We start from the raw sequence: 20,193 nt of genomic DNA, 5'->3' as shown, positions 1-20,193 counted from the left end.
GATTCTGTGTCTCCCTCTCTCTCTGCCCCTCCCCCGTTCGTGCTCTGTCTCTCTCTGTCCCAAAAATAAAAATTAAAAACGTTGAAAAAAAAAATAAAAAAATAAAACAGATGCGAACTTGGACATGATGTCTGAGGCCCATGTGCACTGATGTACTAGGACCAGGCTGTGATATGGGGTGGCTGGAGGTGGGAGAAGGATGGCTTATGGGGGCCTCTTAGTGGTTAGGTGAAGACCAGAGCTCAGCCCCGAGGGTGGCCAATCCCTGCCTCTCTTGAGGGCCACCCACAAGCTCCGTTTCACGGGGAGGGCCCTCCTTAGCCCCACCATGACAAGCCAGGCGCAGGGAGGGGTGCTGCCCACTTGGTGTCTAACCTCCTTCCTTGCCTTCTACCTCCCTTCAAGAGCCTTCTCAAACTGGGCCCTGCCAGATTCTCTAGCTTCACCTATTGCTCTTTAGCAACCTCACAGAACCGGCCTCTTGGCTTTTGCTCATGCTGTTCCTGTGCCCATTTACTTGCCCCAATCCTTGCCCTTCAGGTCTCCACTTAGATGACACTTCCTCCAGGAAGCCCTCCCTGAGATGCCCTTCCCCACTCCCCAGCCTGGGTCAGGGGCACTTCTGTGCTGTCACAGTACTCACTCCACCGTGGTATTCCTTGCCCTGGGTCTAGCAGCCCGTACCAGGGCAACCCCCGTGTCCTTGCACCCTGTACTCCATGAGAGCAGGACTATGTCTGTCTTATCTGGGAGCCTGTGCCAGCAGGGTGTCGGGCACCATCTGCTGGCTGGCTGGAAGGACTAAAGGAGGAGTGTCTGCTGGCCTGGATCCAGCAGCGGGAGGTAACTTCTATGTCCCTAGGCCCTTCCTGGAAGGGACTGCCCCTACCTGCCCGCCCTGCCGTTACCTGGCCAGATGATGGCTTCCAGCAGGGTGACTCGTCTGGCCAGGAGCTCCAGCTGAGCCTGCTGCTGCAGGAAGCTCTGTAAGCTAGGAGCCTGATGGGAGATCAAGAAAAGCAGACGGTGCAAGTCGGGCCTCCAAGGGCTGGGCCGGGGAGCTGAGGGTGGGGTGTAGGGGCCAGGCCCCTGCCAGCTTCGAAGCAGGAGCCTGGGTGTGAGTCTCTATCGAGACCTCGGTCTCCCCTTCTAACTGGGGACGGGGCTTGCCTGGCTCCTCAAGTGACCAGATGGGTGGAGAAATTGGTGGGTGAGAGCCTGGGGTGACGATCTGGCTCCCTCCAGCCCCCAAAGGGACCTGCAGGACACGTTAGGAGGACCAGAGGAGGAACTGTAAGGGAGATACTTGGGGCCAGGAGGCCTGCCCTATGAGAGCCTCTGGGGGCTCCTGGGGGAGGGGAGATCAGAACTGGTGGGTGGTATATTACCTGGAGTACCCCGGGGACTGAGCCTGGCTTTGTCACCCGCAGTCCCCTGCACTTCTGGAGTCTAGTTCCATGACCTATTGTCCTGTGGGCTTGGGGACTGGCTCTCTTACCCATGACTTCTCTAGAGCTGAATGAAGCCTGGTTGGAGTCTGGATTTCTTACCCATAACCCTCCTGTGGGCCTGGGCTCTGACTTTATTTCCCATGATCCCCTGCTCTTCTGCCATCTGGCTCTGTTACCCACAATCCCTTTCTGGTCTGGAGTTTGGCTCCACTGCCCCTAATTTCTTTGAAACTCAAAATCTGTCATCTCTGCTTCCCCTGCAGGCCTGGAAACCGCATTACTCACAATGCCCGGAGGCCCAGTCTGACCACAGAGGTGAGGGCCCAGGTTTTAGGGCTCCCTTTCACCTGTGGAGGAGGAACCAGCCATTGAGGGATGGGTGGCCTTGTTCTCTCACGTCCTCACCTGCCTGGGGCAGGCACCTTCTCCAGCCTCATGACTGGGTCCAGGCAGCTCCACCCCTGGAGGGCCTGGGGAAGGCTGGTGGGTGGGGGCTGGGCTGTCTGTCCGTCTGTCTGTCTCTACTCACCATAGAGCCCAATCATTGTTTCCAAGATTAAAACCCTCTCAGCTAAAATCTTCAAAGCCTCGCGTAGTTGGTGCAACCCCTCCCCCTGCGGAGGAAAGAGACAGATGCAGCCGTGAAGGGGGCAAGGGAGGAGGTCCTGCAAAGCTCGTTGGTGGCCCATGCCCCACCCTGGACATGCACCTGTGGCCCCGCACCACCTGCCACAACCCAGGATCCGCGGACAGCCAGGATAAGGCCGGGAGAGGATGGGGCAGGGAGGGGCAAGACAGGTGGAAGCGGCCCCCTCAGTAAGTCCTGATGGGTCCCAGCTGGCTGCTCTCTGCCCACACCCCTGCACATCTGCTGCACTGGGGGCAGGGCAGTGCCAGGCCACAGGGGCCTCACTGCTGTCCCAGAACATCCCTCGGGGCCTGCCCTGGAGGTTGTCATGGGGCACCCCCAAATCTCTGTTGCCTGACACCTGCATGATTCCTGCCACATCCCTGGGCCACCTGCAGTCTTGTTTACTTAATATTCTTTAAACTGACTCACTTTTTGCCTACATTAACATACCACATTAACCTCACTCTAATGAATTCCATCAATTCCACTCAGGCTCCCACTGATCTTCTTTCCATTAACATCAAAATGAATATAGGCAAGTAAAATTAGAAAATGTTTGAGTGGCATCACTTTTGGGAACTTGTGCTTAACGTGTTGGAGAAGCTAAGGCTCAGGCCCAGGTATCCACTCCTCAGCCCTTCTCACTTTGGGCTCAATCCCTCCCCAGGCTCTGACTGTTCTAAGTCCGCATTCTGCATGTCCTGGAATCAGGCCCCCAGCCCCACCCTCCCTTCGAAGTAGCATCCCTAGGTCTGTAGCCCCCAGGCCCAGGGATGTGGCAGCGGGCCCCCAAAGCCCCTGCCCCAGGGCTCCCTACCCCAAGATATTGTTGGCTGCTAGGGCAGGCTCAAGCCAGCCCTCACATTCACTTCCAGTTTGTCTGTCTGTCCTTTCCTTCCCCAGCATGAGGTCCACGATCTGGCTGAAACTCCACACTCCCTCACTCCTTCCTCTTTCCTAATCCAGACTAAAGCTATTTCCGGAACGTCGATATCTTAATTCCAAAGGAGCACCCCAGGACAGCAAATAGAACTATTCCAGCCCTCACATATCTGGGAGTCTCTCTCAGTGTCCTTTACTTGGTTCAGATTAAGTGAAGGGATGGGGTAGTATATGCATATTGCCACGATTGAAATCCAACATCTAACAACCGAGAGACCTCCCAACGTGTCTGTGAGCCTGCTGTGGCCTTGCTGGGGCTGTCTGTTATAACCCAGCTGTCCTGTCCACATTACAAGGATTTGGAAACTCTCAGGCCACTGACTGGACATTGCAGCCTAACGGTCAGAGTCACTGTGGGCCGCACACCAAAGTAATCCCTTTCAAGTATTACAAGAGCAGGATCTAAAAATGGATGACCTTCAAAAATTATGTTAAGCCACTCCCAGCATGGACAGTGGGACAAGCTGACCTCATGAACCTCCTGATAAGATGTAATAAAGGGTACTGCAGCCCCCACCAATGCTCCTGCCAAGAGCATTTAACTGCATCTCATCGCAAGGAAACAATCAGGCAAATCTAGATAGATGGTGGGACACTCACAAAAAGACAAAGTCAAGAGAAAGAAGAAAAGGACAGGGACTGTTCTAGATGAAAAGACACTAGAGTTGTAACAACCAAATGCAATGCATGAATCTTGATGAGCTTAGATTTAAAAAAAAAAAAAAAGCAAAAAAAAAAAAAGGCATTTTGGGGACAACTGGTAAAATTTGTATGTAGGTTAAATGATACATCACTTTAGAGCATCATTCCACTGAATCAATTTCAGCTTTCTTAGGTGTGATGGTGGTATTGGAGCTTTTTGGGAGAATGTCCACAGTCTTTTGAGATACACACTGATGTGTTAGGGAAAATACAGATGAGGTTTGCAATTTACTTTCAAATAGATTTTTTAAAGTATGTAAATATAAGTAAAGAGAGAAAGAGCAAACGTGGCAAAATACTAATAGTTGGTCTGGCTAGTGGAAGGCAGGAGGATATTCATTCTGGATTTTCCTGAACATTTGAAAATCTTCTAAATGAAAATTGGAGGAAAACACTAAAGCAACATTCCTGCTATTGGATCCCTTCCAAGATGAGAGGCCTGTTGTTTGTACTGATAACACCCCAGTCGCCTCCAAACCCAGACTGAGCGTCCAGGGTCTGCCGGACACCCCGTACTCAGCTTTACGACAGATACCTCCCATTTGGCATGGGCAGAACCCCGGGCGGGGGGTTTCTTCTTCTTGTTCTTTTCTGTGAAAGCTGCCTTAACTTTTTGCTCCCCTTCACAGCCAAACCAGCACCAAGTCTCTGTTAGTCCATTGACATCCATCCATCCATCCTCACTGTCCTCCTTCCAGTTCCAGCTCCCAGGGTCTCTTGCCAGGATGGCCACAACAGACTCCTGCCTGCCGTCTCTCTTTCTGCTTCTCCCATCCATTCTCCGCAGGGCAGTCAGAGGAACGGTTTGCAAACAGAAATCTGACTGTGTCTCTTTCCTGCTGTTCAATACTTCAGTGACTCCCCACTGTCCACAGAACGAAGTTCAAATTCCTCAACATGGCCTAAGTCCTGCAAGGCTATTTGACCTCCGTCTCACCCCTTGACTGTCACACTGTACCATGCAAAGTATTTGCAGCTCCTTGGCTACCCCAGGCTCACTCCAGCCCCAAGGCCTTAGGTCATGATGTTCCCACTCCTCTACCTGAATACCCTTTGCTTGATTAATGCACCTTTCGGGCCTCAGCTCCCATCTCCTCCTTCAGGAGGCTAAATCCTCCCCCATCACAGTTGAGCTCCCTCTATCCTGTTGCTGCTGGTTACTGGTCTGTATCCCCCTACCCCGCCTTCCCAAATCACATCTATGTCCACAGAACCCAGCCTGGGGCCTGGCACCCACCAAGGAAGGGCTGGTTTCCAGGTCCTGGAAGCTGAAAATCCTGGGTTTCATTTCCAGCTCTGCCAACAATTTGCTCTGTGGAGTTAGGCCTCAGTTTTTCTTGTCTGAATAAGGGGTATGAGCTTTGGCTAGATGGGATGGCTCAGCCTACTCTGGGGCAGTGCCTGCACTTTATGCTCATGACCACTGGGTGTCACTGCCGAGCCGCAATCGGACTGTTGGCTCAGGTCTACTTGGGGGTGGTAGGTGGAGAGTGGCCCCTCAGGGCCCTTCCCCACACTGGGCCTCATCCCCACCAACCCCCCACAGAGCTGGTCCCCAAGTCCCCAAAGCCTCATGCTGACCCCAGCCCAGCAGGTCCCCCTCAGGCAGGCAGCAAGCAGGGGCAGAAGTACAGGTGGGAGTCAGGGAGGAGGGAGGATGGGCAGGGGCCCTGCTACCTTTTGGGCAGCCCCTCCTACAGGTGGTCCTGAGTTCAAGGCCTGGTTTGGGATAGTTCAGGCATCCATTCTCCTCCCAGAATCTCCATGTATGGATAAAGCTGCATAACCTAATTCAGCTTCACTTCACCTCTCCTACCTCTCCTGGGCTGAGTAGAAAACATGTTCCTAGAGTGGAGGTGGCCAGTGACGGGCCCAGGGGAGGCAGAGGGCTGGGCTTATATGGGTCTACCTGACCCCCGGCCTCGCTCATGCACCTATTGGTAGTATGCTTAAGAGACTCTAGAGCCACTGGGGGATGAAGGTGGGTATGGGGAGTGGAGTGACAAGCAAGGGGCTGGGGGAAGTTTGCCGGAGAGGTAGCAGGGCCCCAGAAGTCATGGGAAGACATGGGGAAGGGCTCGTGCAGGGTGAGGGGCTCCCACGGCTGTATCCATCACTGACCCCACAATCAGGAGCAGAGAGGGCAAGGCAGGCGCTGGGTGCATCCCATGTCTTTGTTAACTAGTGCCTGCTGGAAAGTAGGGCACCCCAGCCAGACTGCATCCAGGCGGGGTTGGGGGAGAGGGAGGCACGATACCAGTCTCCTAAAGAGCTTCCCAGTTTTCTCTCCTGTAGGGGTGTCTGCCTCCACCCTGTCCATTTTCCAAATGTCTATGTCACAATGGTTTCCAGGTTCTTGCATTGTGGGCTTTTGGTCCTCTCCCCATGTATCTTGGGTGGGTCAATTTCTAGGCCTGGGAATTCATTCACTGCAACCATCACCAATGATTGTAAAGGTCTCTAGGACCCCACCTGTGGTTTCCAAGTCTCCTTTCTCATACATGCTACGTCTCCTGTGTATGTGACAGTTTCTAGGCCTTCCTTCTCAATCTTCCTGGGCTTCCTTTGTGCAGAGTGATTTTTAGATCACCCCATCTCATTTTCCATGTTTCTCCCATGCATGATAGTCCTGTCATTGCACTCCCCCATCCTTGCACTCCCCCTGAGTCTCCTATGTATGTGATGGTGTCTAGGACCTCGTGATAATTACAGGTCTTTTGAGAATAGTGAAGTCTAGGTCCCCTGACCTCATTTACCATGTACCATGTATACATAATGGCTTCTAGGCCTCCCTTCCTGTGCTCCATGGATTTCCTATGTATACGGTGGTATCTAGGTCCCCTGTCCCTTTTACCATAGGGCCTTCACCATTCCTATGCCTCCCTTCCTATGCTTCACAGATTTCTCAAGGCCCCCATCCCATTCTTTTGTGTGGATATTGTCTTCACACCTCCCTTTCTTCTGCAGACAAAGGAGCAGAAGCCAAAGCCCTTGCTGGGAAGGGACTATGAGGCAGAGGATGCAGTCTGGACTGGGTCAGCCCAAACCACCCAGGCGGAACAGGCAGGGTCACCCTGGCTTAGAAAGGCCACAGAGGGAAGGCGGAGACAGGGACAAAGACAGAGACAGAGAGCATGGGGTCTGCTGATAAGGCTGGCCCTGTCCGGTTGGGAAGGACAGGATTGGGAGGGGGCTAGAGCTGAGATCTGTCAAGCCTCCTTCCTAGGAGACCAGGTTACAGTGGGGATTTGGATGAGGTGTCCCCACTGCTAATGATCTCCTGAGAGCCCAGGGCAGGAAGTGCAGTGGGAGGTCAGTGCTCGGCTGGAGCTTACCCAGTGGCTCTTCTCACCAGGGTCTCCTTTGGGGCCAGGTTCTCCCTGCAAGGAGAGATAGAGGTAGAAGCAATGAGAGAGGGAAGGAGGGAGGGAGAGTGGGAAAAGGAAGGAGGGGAGGAGAGGGGGAAAGAGGGAAGGAGAGACTGGAAGAAGCCAGAAGGCTGAGAGAGACAGAGAGTGGCTTGTATGGGACTAACACTAGATTAAATGCAAAAAAAACCCCCAAAAAACAATGACTTGAAGACAATGGAACATGGTAAAGAGCAGCCAGAAACTGGAGGCTATTTGACTTTTGAAAGAAGGGAACTACGCTGGGTAAAAAATAAATACTTATGGCGTTTCCTCTGAGGGCACACTACAGCCCCCTCAGCCTGGCAAATAGCTCAAGCAGAAAGCTTTATCATCTTACTGGGCTGAAGAATCACAGGCTGGAGTTGAGATGGCCACAGGAGAGGGAAATTGAAAGGAAATACTGGAAAGCAGGGAGCTACAGTAGGGGAGTGAAATCTACATAAATACCCCCCTCTAATGCTCAGATGGTCCATGAACTACCCATCCTAAAGTCACAAGCTGAGTCCAACCCACACTCTGGACCAAATATCAACACTCTTCAGAGGAAGATAATAGATCCCAGATTCTCTTTACTCTGTTATCTATATTGTCCAGTATGCAATAATAATTACTAGATATGTGAAGAAACAGGAAAATGTGACCCAATATCAAGAGAAAAATAAGTCAGTAGAAACAGATCCATAGCCAACCCAGATTTTGGGTTTAGTAGACACAAAGTTTCAAATATCTGTGATATTGGGGCACCTGGGTGGCTCAGTCGGTTAAGCAACCAACTTCAGCTCAGGTCATGATCTCGTGGTTCACGAGTTTGAGCCCCGCGTCGGGCTCTGTGCTGACAGCTCAGAGCCCGGAGCCTGCTTCAGATTCTGTGTCTGGCTCTTTCTCTGCTCCTCCCCTGCTTGTGCTCAGTCTCTCTCTCTCTCTCAAAAATAAATAAAAGCATTAAAAAATTTTTTAAATATCTGTGATATTTGTCATCAGGGAAATCTAGGGACACCTGGGTGGCTCAGTCGGGTAAGCATCTGACTCTTGATCTTGGCTCAGGTCATGATCTCATGGTTCATGGAATGGAGCCCCACATCAGGCTCTGTGCTGACAAGCATGAAACTTGCTTGGGATTTTCTCTTTCTCTCTCTCTCCCTCTCTCTCTCTCTCTTTCTCTCTCTCCTCTCTCTCTGCCCCTCCCACCACTTGCACTCTCTCTCTCAAAATAAATAAATGAACATTAAAAAAATTTTTTAAATGGGGGCACCTGGGTGGCTTAGTCGGTTGAGCATCTGACTTCAGCTCTGGTCATAATCTTGTGGTTTGTGGGTTTGAGCCCCCCTGTTGGGCTCTGTGCTGACAGTTCAGAGCCTGAAGCCTGTGTCACATTCTGGGTCTCTCTTCCTGACCCACCCCTGCTTGTGCTCTTTCTCTCTCAAAAATAAATAAACATTAAAAAAAAAACAGGCATCTTCTCAAAAAAATAAATAAAAAATAAAATATCTCTGATATTTATCATCAGGGAAATCCAAATAAAAACTACAATGATATCCACCTCATGCCTATCAGAATGGCTAAAATCAGCAACACAAGAAACAACAGGTGTTGGTGAGGATGCAGAGAAAGGGGAACCTCCTCACACTATTGGTGGGAATGCAAACTGGGGCAGCCACTGTGGAAAATAGTATGGAGGTTCCTCAGAAACTTAAAAATAGAACTACCCTATGATCCAGCAATTGCACTACTGAGTATTTACCCAAAGAATACAAAAATGCTAATTCAAAGGGATATATATACTCTGATATTTACAGCAGCATTATCTACAATAGCCAAATTATGGAAATAGCCCGAGTGTCCACTGATTGATGAGTGGATAAAGAAGGTGTGGTATATGCATACAATGGAATATTATTCAGCCATAAAAAGAATGAAATCTTGCCATTTGCAATGACATGAATGGAGCTAGAGACTATAATGCTAAGTCAGAGAAAGACAAATGTCTTATGATTTCACTCATATGTAGAATTTAGGAAACAAAACAAATGAGCAAAAGGGAAAAAAAAAGAGAGCGAAAGAGAGGTGGAGGGGGCAAAGTAAGAAACAGACTCAATTATAGGGAACAGACTGATGGTTGCCAGAGGGGAGTGGAGGGATGGGTGAAATAGGTGATGGGGATTAAGGAGGGCACTTGTCTGGATGAGCACCAGGTGTTGTTTTTTAAGTGTTGAATCACACCTGAAACTAATACTACACTGGATGCTAATTAACTGGAATTTAAATACAAACAAAGTATCTGCGATAAACATGTTAAAGAATGTAGTGGAATTGATATAATGGTGGTGAGACAGGGAACTTCAGGAGATCTGTGAATACTGTGAAAAAGCATCAGATGGAAATCCTGGAGATGAAAAGGACAATACCTGAAAGAAAAAAATTCAGTAGCTGAGATTAACGGAAGATTGGCCATAACAGAAGAAAGAATTAGTTAACCTGAAGACAGGTCAAGACAATAACTCAAACTGAAGCACAAAGAGAAAAAAGATTTTTAGAAAAGTTAACAGAGACTCAATGACTCATGAGAGAGTATTAAGTATAATTAGGATCACAAAAGGAGAGAAGAGAGTACAGGAACAGAAAAAATGTGGAGAAATATTAACCAATTTTTCCCTAAATTTGACTTAAAAAAAAAAAAAACCAATGAAACAAAACAGATTTTTTGTGTCTGGTATGGCACATGAGGAATTCAGAAGTCACCATTTTTTCCTAATAACAAATAAAACACTGAACAAAATGAAAAATCAACAACTCTTCTTAGAACCATCAAAGATGTGAGGTCACAGGACAAAGCACTGCCCCCCAAATTGCAGAGAGAGAGAGAGAGAGAGAGAGAGAGAGAGAGAGAGAGAGAGAGAGAAAGGGAGGTGGATTATAATTTACTGAACATAAGCCTCCTTGGGAACCAGCGCCAGGGTAGGAAAACCCAAATGTATTGACAAATTGCCAAAGGCTCAGTGTGGACAACTCTGAGAGTTAACCATTCCAGGGGGACCCAGATTTTGGAGAATATTCACATCTTTGCTAGTTTTACTCAAGAGCTCTGTCAGGTCCTTATAGTGAATGCTGTAGAAAAATCTCCTCTTGCTTTCAGCAGCAGGAAGGGGAAAAGGTACCATCTTGAAACACACCAGAGCATTCTGCTCTCAGCAAGGCCTGCCCTCAGGAGAAACTATTTTATCAGAGTTTAACCTGCTGGGGTCTTATCAGAGCCTACCTGATCTGGAGGGGGAGGGAAATACCCAACTATAGCTAGCTTTAGCCTTCCACATGGGGGGAAGAGAAACATCCCACCTCTAGCCACCTTGTCCCACCTGAGGGGAAACAAAACAAACAAAACAAAATTAAGAGGCACTGGTGAAGTTAACAATGTAGGGAGATAGGCTTACCCAAAGACTGAGACCTAACCATGAGACTACAGAATGCTTCCTCATACTGCACACCTTACCACTACATTACTCTTTACTGGAGTAAAGACGCCTTTCATCCAGTACCTCATGTTTACCTTCTAACCAAAAATTACAAGGCATACTAAAAGGCAAAAAACACAGTTTTAAAAGAGTGAGTAAATATTAGAACTAGAGTCAGATATACCATGGATGTTGGAATTATCAGACCAGGAATTAGCAAATAAAACACTATGATTAATATTCTAAATTAAATTTCCATTAATTTTAATGCAAAAAATTGACAACACGGATAATGTGAGCAGAGAGATGAAAATTCTAAAAATCAAAAAGAGGGGCGCCTGGGTGGCTCAGTCGGTTATGCGACCGACTTCGGCTCGGGTCATGATCTCGCAGTCCGTGAGTTCGACCCCGCGTCAGGCTCTGTGCTGACTGCTAAGAGCCTGGAGCCTGTTTCAGATTCTGTGTCTCCCTCTTTCTCTCTGCCCCTCCCCTGTTCATGCTCTGTCTCTCTCTGTCTCAAAAATAAATAAACATTAAAAAAAATTTTTTTTTAAATCAAAAAGAAATGCTAGATTTCAGTCGAAGGTCCTCTTCATAAAGTCTGTTAGCTAAGGGTAATCACATTTTTCCCAGGCCTCTTAAGAAATACTTAAATCCACAGGGCACCTATGTGGCTCAGTCATTTGAGTGTTTGACTCTTGATTTCGGCTCAGGTCATGATCCCAGAGTTGTGGGATCGAGCCCTGTGTCAGGCTCGGCACTGAATTTGGAAACTGCTTAAGATCCTCTCTCTCTCTCTCTCTCTCTCTCTCTCTCTCTCCCTTTGCCCCTCCCTGGCTTGCACACACACACATGCACATGCTTTGTCTCTCTCCGAGAAAAAAAAAAAGATTGTCTTCCTCTCTTCTTCTGCCCCTCTTCCCTGCTCATGCATACTCTCTCTCTAAAAGAAAAAGAAAAAAGAAAAGAAAAGAAAAAAAGAAATACTTCAGGCCTAACAAAGGCCTTTCTTTCTAGTATCAGGAGCCATGCTCCAGAAATACAAATTCAACAGAATTTCATCCCAGACTGTCCCCTCACTAAAGTTCTACCTACAGCAAGAAAAATAACAAAACACTACCTGTAGTCATAAGTCCTTCAGTTTCCTGGCCAAGATTTCACATTTCCTTTATTTATTTATTTTTTAGGTTTATTTATTTATTTTGAGAAAGGGAGAGAGAGCACGTGGGAGGGGAGGGGAGAGAGAGAGAGAGAGAGAGAGAGAGAGAGAGAGAGAGAATCCCAAGCAGGTTCTGCACTGTCAACACGGAGCCTGATACAGGGCTCAAACTCATGAACTGTGAGATCATGATTTGAACTGAAACCAAGACTTGGATGCTTAACTGACTGAGCCACCCAGGCGCCCTTCACATTCCCTTTAAAGATACCTTTCATGGGTGCCTGGGGCGCTCAGTCGGTTGAGCATCTGACTTTGGCTCAGGTCATGATCTCGTGGTTCATGGGTTTCCCTGTGTTGGGCTCTGTGCTGACAGCTCAGATCCTGGAGTCTGCTTTGAATTCTGTGCCTCCCTCTCTCTCTCTGCCCTTCCTTTGCTCATGTTCTGTGTCTCTCTCTCTCTCAAAAATAAATGTCAAAAATTTTTAAAAAGTTTTAAAATAATAATTAAAAATATAAAAATAAAGATACCTTTCAAGGAGAAAGACTCAAAAGGGGCACATGGGTGGCTTCAAAGGTACTGATAAGGTTCTATTTCTTTTTTTTTTTAATTTTTTTAAATATTTATTTATTTTTGAGACAGAGAGAGATAGAGCATGAACGGGGGAGGGGCAGAGAGAGAGGGAGACACAGAATCTGAAACAGGCCCCAGGCTCTGAGCTGTCAGCACAGAGCCTGACATGGGGCTCGAACTCACAGACTGTGAGATCATGACCCGAGCTGAAGCTGGACGCTCAACCGACTGAGCCACCCAGGCGCCCCAATAAGGTTCTATTTCTTGAGCTTGGTGTTGGGCACATGAATATATGACTTAATATAAATATTTAGATTTTTCAGGTTAAAAACGTGCATATATGTTTAAGAAAATACTAGAGATTGAAAACTTGTAACAGAAATGAAGAATGCCTTTGATGGGCTCAGTAGTGGACTGGACATGGTGGAGGAAAGAATCTCTAAACTTGAAATTATGACAATTAGAAACTTCCCAAACTGAAAAGCAGTAAGAAAAGTGACTGAAAAAAAAGAATAGAATATCCAAGAATGATAGGATGATCACAAAAAAAGTATAACATACATGTAATGAGAAGATGGGAAGGGAAAGAAAAAGAAAGGAACAGAAGCAGTATTTAAAGCAATAATGATTGAGAATTTTCTCAAAGGCACAGATCAGGAAATTCAGAGAACACGAAGCAGGATAAATGTCCGCCCCCCACCCCCCACCCCAAAATACTACACCCTGGGCATATCATCTTTAAAATTCAGAAAATCAAAGATAAAAAAGTATCTTGAAAGGGGCGCTTTGGTTGGCTCAGTCGGTACAGCATGTGACTCTTGATCTTGGGGGTTGTGAGTTTGAACACCACAATGATTGTAGAGATTCTTTTTTAAAAAAGTTTAAGAAAGTGTATTTTTATACCTAGTAAATGTTTATTTATTTATTTATTTTGAGAGAGATAGAGAGTAAGAGCAGGGGAGGAGCAGAGAGAGCAAGGGAAAGATAGGGAATCCCAGGCAGGTCCCATGCTCAGTGCAGAGCCTGATGTGGGGCGCAATCTCACAACCATGAGATCATGACCTAAGCTGATTATCAAGAGTCACATGTTTAACTGACTAAGCCACCCAGGTGCCCCCCACCTCCTGCCAAAAAAAGTATTTTGAAAGAAGCCAGAGGAAAAATGTCACCTTATCTAGAGGAGCAAAGATAAGAATTCCATCCAACTTCTCAGAAACCATTCAAGCAAGAAGAGAGCATAGTGAAATATTTTAAGTGTTAAAAGAATAAAACCACTAACCTAGAATTCTGTACCCTGTGAAATTATCCTTCAAAAGTGAAGGAGAAAGACTCTCAGAAAAACAAAAACTGAGGGAATTTGTTGCCAGTAGATCTGCCTTGTAAGAAATGTTAAAAGAGATTCTTCAAAGAGAAAGAAGTGACAAGTCAGAAACTCAGGATCTATATAAGGAAAGGAAGGGCATCAGAGAAGGAATAAATGAAGGTAAAAACCCAATGAAACTTTTATCTCTCTTATTCTTAACTGACCTAACAGAAAACACTTTGTTCAACATAATAATACCAACAATATATTTGATCATATATGCTTATGCATGTGAGTCTATGTATATCTGTGTGTATGTATAGATAGATAGATTTACATATGATTATATATGAGTGAAATGAATGACAGCAATGATACAAGGAACAGGAGGGAAGAATTGGAATATTTTATTATAAGGTATTTGCACTAACCATGAAGCAGTAATGTGTTATTTGCAAGTAGAGTTGGATTAGTTGTAAATGTATATTACAGACTCTGGGGAAACCACTACAAGAAGTAAAAAAAAAAAAAAAAAGGAAGTTCAATCAATGTACTAAGAAAGGAGAGAAAATGGAATCATGTGAAATGATGACTTAAAACCATAAAATGCAGAAAAACTGTAGAAGACAAAAATAGGAACAAAGAATAAGGGCAACAAATAGAAGACAGTAAAAAATACGGTGAAAATTAACCTAAAAACCACTTTAAATGCCAATGGTTTAAATATCCCAGTTAAAAGACAGGATTGTCAGAGTGGATAAAAAAAACAAGACCCAACTGTAAGTTGTCCAGAAGAAGCCCACTTTAAATATAAAGACACACAAAAAGCCAAGGGATAGAAAAAGATAGACCATTCTAGCACTAACCAAATGAAAATGAGAGTTAACTATATTAATTTGAGACAGAACAGACTTCAGAGCAAGGAAAACTTTCATGGATAAAGAGGGGCAATACATAATGATGATAAAGTGATCAATGAAGGCACAACAATCCTTAACGTGTAGGTGCCTAACAACAGAGCATCAAAATATACGAGGTGAAGGGGTGCCTGGGTAGCTCAGTTAGTTAAGTGTCCAACTCTTTTTTTTTAAATTTTTTTTTTCAATGTTTTTTATTTATTTTTTGGGACAGAGAGAGACAGAGCATGAACGGGGGAGGGGCAGAGAGAGAGGGAGACACAGAATGGGAAACAGGCTCCAGGCTCCGAGCCATCAGCCCAGAGCCCGACGCGGGGCTCGAACTCACGGACCGCGAGATCGTGACCTGGCTGAAGTCGGACGCTTAACCGACTGCGCCACCCAGGCGCCCCGAGTGTCCAACTCTTGATTTCAGCCTAGGTTATGATCTCATGGTTTGTGAGATCGAGCCCCGAATTGACCTCTGTGCTGACAGCATGGAGCCTGCTTGGGATTCTCTCTCCCTCTCTCTCTGCCCCTCCCAACTTGTGTTCTCTCTTCAAAATAAATAAATAAACACTTAAAAAATTATTAAAAAAATTTAAAAATACACGAGGCCAAAACTGATAGAATTGCAAGGAGAAATAGATGAATCCACTATTAGAGTTGGAAACTCTAACATCCTTGGCTAGGAACAGACAAATGTAGTCAGGCAGAAAATCAGAAAGAGCATAGTTGACGGGCGCCTGGGTGGCTCAGTCAGTTTCAGAGTCCTGTTTCAGGTCAGGTCATGATGTCATGATCTCACAGTTCATGGGTTCGAACCCACAGAGCGTTGGACTCTGTGCTCACAGCTCAGAGCCTGAAGCCTGCTTTGGATTCTGTGCCTCTCTCTCCCTCTGTCCCTCCCCCACTCATGCTCTATCTCTATCTATCTCTCAAAAAAATGAATAAACATTAAAAAAATTAAAAAAAAAAGAAAGAACATAGTTGAAATCAACAATACCATCAATCAACTGGATATAATTGACATCTATAGACCATTTCATCCAACAACAGATTACACATTCTTCTCAAGCTCACGTGGAACATTTGGGGCCATAAAATATATCTCAACAAATTTCAAAGAATAGAAATCATACCATGCATGTTCTTAAGTCACAATGGAATTAAACTAGAAATTAATAATAGAAAGATAACTGGAAACTCCCCAAATACTTGGAAATTAACCAACAGATTTCTAAATAACACATAGGTCAAATAAGAAATCTCAAGAGATATTTAAAAATATTTTGAACTACATAAAAATAAAATTGCAACTTACCAAAATTTATGGGATGTATTGAAAACAATGCTTAGGTGGAAATGTATTGCACTGAATGCATATATTAGAAAAGAAGAAAGATCTGGGACACCAGGGTGGCTCAGTTGGTTAAGCCTTTGACTCTTGATTTCAGCTCAGGTCACGATCTTGCAGTTTGTGGTATCAAGCCCTGCATTGGGCTCCATGCTAACATCATGGAAACTGCTTGAGATTCTCTCTCTCCCTCTCTCTCTGCCCCTCCCCTGCTCATGACCTCCCTCCCTCTCTCTCTCTCTCAAAAAAAAAAAAAAAAAAAAAAAGCTTAAAAAAAAATCTAAAATCAATAAACTAAACTTTGACTTTAGAAAAGTAGAAAAAAGGAGAGTAAATTAAATCCAAAGTAAGCAACATAAAAGAAATAATAAAAATTAGAGCAGAAATCAATGAAATTGAAAACAGAAAATCAATAGAGAAAATCAACAAAGCCAAATGCTGGTTCTTTGAAAATATCAATAAAACTGACAATCCCCTAGCCAGGATAGTTAAAAGAGAAAAAAGAAAGACACAAATGACTAACACCAGAAATGAAATGGGGTACATCACTACAGATCCCCTGGACATTAAACGGATAAAATGAAATATTATCAACAACTTTATGCCAACAAATTTGATAATTTAGACGAACTAGACCAATTCCTTGAAAAGCACAATCTGCCAAAAGAAGAAGAAACACACAATCTGAGTAGGCCTAGATCTGTTTTTTTTTAATTAAACATTTTTTTAATGTTTATTTATTTTTGAGAGAGAGAGAGAGGGAGACAGAGGGCAAGCAGGGGAGGGGCAGAGAGAGAGGGAGACAGAGAATCTAAGTGGCTCTAGGCTCTGAGCCATCAGCACAGAGCCGGACGTGGGGCTTGAACCCACGAACTGTGAGATCATGACCTGAGCCAAAGTCAGACGCTTAACCAACTGAGCCACTCAGGTGCCCCTGAAATTAAAAACACATTATCATTTACATTAGCGCTCCCCAGAATGAAATACTTAGGTATAAATCTAACAAAATATATACAAGATCTATATGAAGAGAATCACCAAACTCTGATGAAAGATAGCAAAGAACTAAATAAATATGTATGGATGGGTAGACTCAATATCTTCGAGATGTCATTCATCCCAACTCTATCTATAGATTTAATGGAATTCCAATAAAAATTCTAGCAAGTTATTTTGTGGATATTGATCAGCTGACTCTAAAGTTTATATGGAGAAGAAAAAGAGTCAGAATAGCCAACTCAATATTGAAGGAGAAGAACAAAGTCCGAGGACTAACACTACCCTACTTCAAGACTTACTATAAAGCTACAGTAATCAAGACATTGTGCAATTTGCTAAAGAATAGACAAACAGATAAATGGAATAGAACAGAGAGCCCAGATATATAAATATAGTTAACTGATCTTCAACAAAGAAATGAAGACAATGCAGTGGAGCAAAGATAATCTTTTTCAAAAATGATGCTGGAACAACTGGACACTTAACATGTAAAAAAAAAAAGTAATAATCTAGGGATGCCTGGGTGGCTCAGTCCGTTAAGTGCTTGACTCGTGATTTCAGCTCAGGTCATGGTTGAACTCTCATGGTTTGTGAGTTCAAGTCCCGCGTCAGGCTCCACACTGTCAGTGTGTCAGCTTGGGATTCTCTCTCCCTCCCTCTCTCTCTGCCCCTCCCATGCATGCATGCTCTCTCTCTCATAATAAAATTTTTAAAAATTTTTTTATTTTTATTTTTTTTATTTTTCAATATATGAAATTTATTGTCAAATTGGTTTCCAAAATTTTAAAAAAATTTAAAAAATTTTTTTAAATTTTAAAAAATTAATCTAGACACAGGCCTCATACCCTTCACAGAAATTAACTCAAAATGGATCACAGATATAAGTGCAAAAAGCAAAACCATAGAATTTCTAGAAGATAATGTAGGAGAAAACTTAGATGACTTTGGGTTTCATGATGACTTTTTGAAACAATACCGAAAGCACAATCCATGAAAGAAATCACTGATAAGCTGGAATTCATTGAAATTAAAAACTTCTGCTCTGCAAAAGATAATGTCAAGAGAATAAGAGAAGTTACACACTCGGAGAAAATATTTGCAAAAGACACACCTGATAAAGGACTATTATCCAAAATACACAAAGAACTCTTAAAGCTCAACAATAAGAAAACTAATTTAACAAGTTTTTGCACAGAGGTGCCTGGCTGGCTCAGTGAATTGAGCGTTGGACTCTTGATTTTGGCTCAGGTCATGATGCAGGGTCATGGGATGGAGCCATGCATCATTGGGCGCCCTCTTTCTTTCAAAAAAAAAAAAAAAAAAAAAGTAAAGAAAAGGGAAGGAAAAAAAAAGGCAATCTATGGAATGGGGGAAAATATTTGCAAACCACCTATCCAACAAGAGTTGATATCTAAAATATATAAGGAATTTATACAACTCAAGTGGAAAAAAACCCAACCCAACAAATAACTCAATTAAAAACAGGCAAGGACCTGAACAGACATCTTCCCAAAGAAGATATACAAATGGCAAATAGGTATGTAAGAAGATGTTCAAGATTACTAATTATTAGGGACATGCAAATCATAACCACAATTTTAGATATTACCTCACACCTGTTAGGATGTCTATTATCAAAGAGAGAGAGAGAGAGAGAGAAAGATAAAAAAATGGTGTGGATGTGAAAAAAAAAGGGAACCCTTGTGCATTGTTGGTGGGAATGTAAATTAATACAGCCATTATGGAAAACAGAATGGAGGTTCCTCAAGAAATTAAGAATAGAATTGCCATACAATCCAGCAGTCCCACTTCCGGGTATTTATCCAAAGAAAACAAAAATCACTATCTTGAAGAAATATCTGCATTCTCATATTCACTGCAGCATCATTCACAAAAGCCAAGATATGGATGAATGGATAAGCACAATGTGGTATGTATGTATATGTGTGTGTGTATATATAATGGAACATTATTCATCCTTAAAAAAGATGGAATCTTAATGATAAGAAGGATATGTGGATTTTAAGAAAAAAAAGTTGAACTCAGAGAAACAGAATAGAATGGTAGATCCCAGGGCCTGGGGCAGGGGATGGGAAATGGGGAAGGTTGATAAAAGAATATCAGTTTTCAGTTATAGCATGGCCGAATTCTTTGGATCTAATATTTAGTATGGTGACTAGAGTTAATAATACTACATTGTATAACTGCAATTTGTTAAGAGAGACCTTCAGTGTTCTCGCCACACATACACACACACACAAAAGGTGTGTTTCTTATTTAAAAAGCTTTTTTTAAAAGTTTATTTATTTTGAGAGAGAGAGAGAAAGAGAAAGAGAATCAGTAGGGGAGGGGCAGAGAGAGAGGGGGACAGAGGATCCGAAGTGGGCTCCGCACTGGCAGCAAAGGGCCTGACACAGGGCTTGAACTCACGATCCATGAGATCATGACCTGACCGATGTTGGACGTTTAACCGATTGAGCCACCCAGATGCCCCTTACAAAAAAGTTTCTTACAAAACCACACATACTATATGATCCAGTGATTGCACTCAATGTCATTTACCCAAATGAACTGGAAACTTACGTCCACACAAAAACCCGCATGTGGATGTTTATTCATAATTGCCCAAACTCGGAAAGGTGTCTTTCAGTAGGTGAATGGATAAATAAACTGTGGTATATACAATGGAAAATTATTTACAGCTAAAAAGAAATGAGTTATCAAACCATGAAAAGATATGGAGGAAACTACACTTGATCTTAGCCAAAAGGCCGAGAAGCGATATATGGAGGAAACTTAAGTGCATATTAGTGAGGAAAAAGGGACGAATGGGCAGAGCACCAAGGATTTTTAGGTCAGTGAACTATTCTATATGATACTACAATGGTAGATACATAAAAGTATACATCCATCGATACTGTAGAATGTACAACACCATGAGGGAGCCTTAATGTAAACTGTGGACTCAGGATGATAATAATGTGTCAGTGTGGGTTCGATTGTACCAAATGTCCCACTGTATTCGAAATGTTGATAGTGGGGGGAGGCTGTGTATATGTGAGGACAGGGAGTATATAAGAATTCTCTGTACTTTCTGCTCAATTTTGCTGTGAACCCCCCCCCCCAAATGCTCTAAGAAATAATTTCATTAAACAACAAAAAAAAAACTAACAAAAATAAAAATCCTTACAGATCTAGGAATCTTAGCAAACCCAAAGCAGGATAAACATAAAATCATCCCAACCACATCATTATCAACCTGTTGAAAACCAAGGGTAAAGAGAAAATCTTATTTTAATTTTTAAAAATTTTTTATTAAAATT

At 44.0% G+C, this 20,193-nt stretch overlaps 1 protein-coding gene and 1 pseudogene across 10 annotated transcripts in view; both read right to left on the bottom strand.

Moving 5' to 3' along the window:
- The window catches only part of EMID1 (EMI domain containing 1), a 49,548-nt gene that overhangs the window by 3,679 nt on the left and 25,676 nt on the right, over positions 1 to 20,193 (bottom strand). For 4 of the 10 annotated variants that reach the window (XR_009251156.1, XM_058693178.1, XM_058693175.1 and 1 more), the window contains one exon: positions 7,062 to 7,106. Coding sequence is in view for 8 of the 10 variants with exons in the window: in XM_058693178.1 (XP_058549161.1) it covers positions 7,062 to 7,106 (45 nt within the window). In the remaining 2 variants the exon portion in view is untranslated. Of the gene's footprint in view, positions 1 to 908; positions 1,000 to 1,980; positions 2,066 to 7,061; positions 7,107 to 20,193 lie in introns of all 10 variants that reach the window. The other 6 variants (XM_058693179.1, XM_058693177.1, XM_058693174.1 and 3 more) reach the window with 3 other exon arrangements.
- Positions 19,486 to 19,653, bottom strand: LOC131490686 (U2 spliceosomal RNA; annotated as a pseudogene).

The sequence above is a fragment of the Neofelis nebulosa genome, chromosome 11 (assembly GCF_028018385.1).
Source record: "Neofelis nebulosa isolate mNeoNeb1 chromosome 11, mNeoNeb1.pri, whole genome shotgun sequence".
Lineage (NCBI taxonomy): Eukaryota > Metazoa > Chordata > Mammalia > Carnivora > Felidae > Neofelis > Neofelis nebulosa.
Note: the sequence above shows the minus strand (reverse complement) of the source record. Positions and strands in the feature narration are given on the sequence as shown.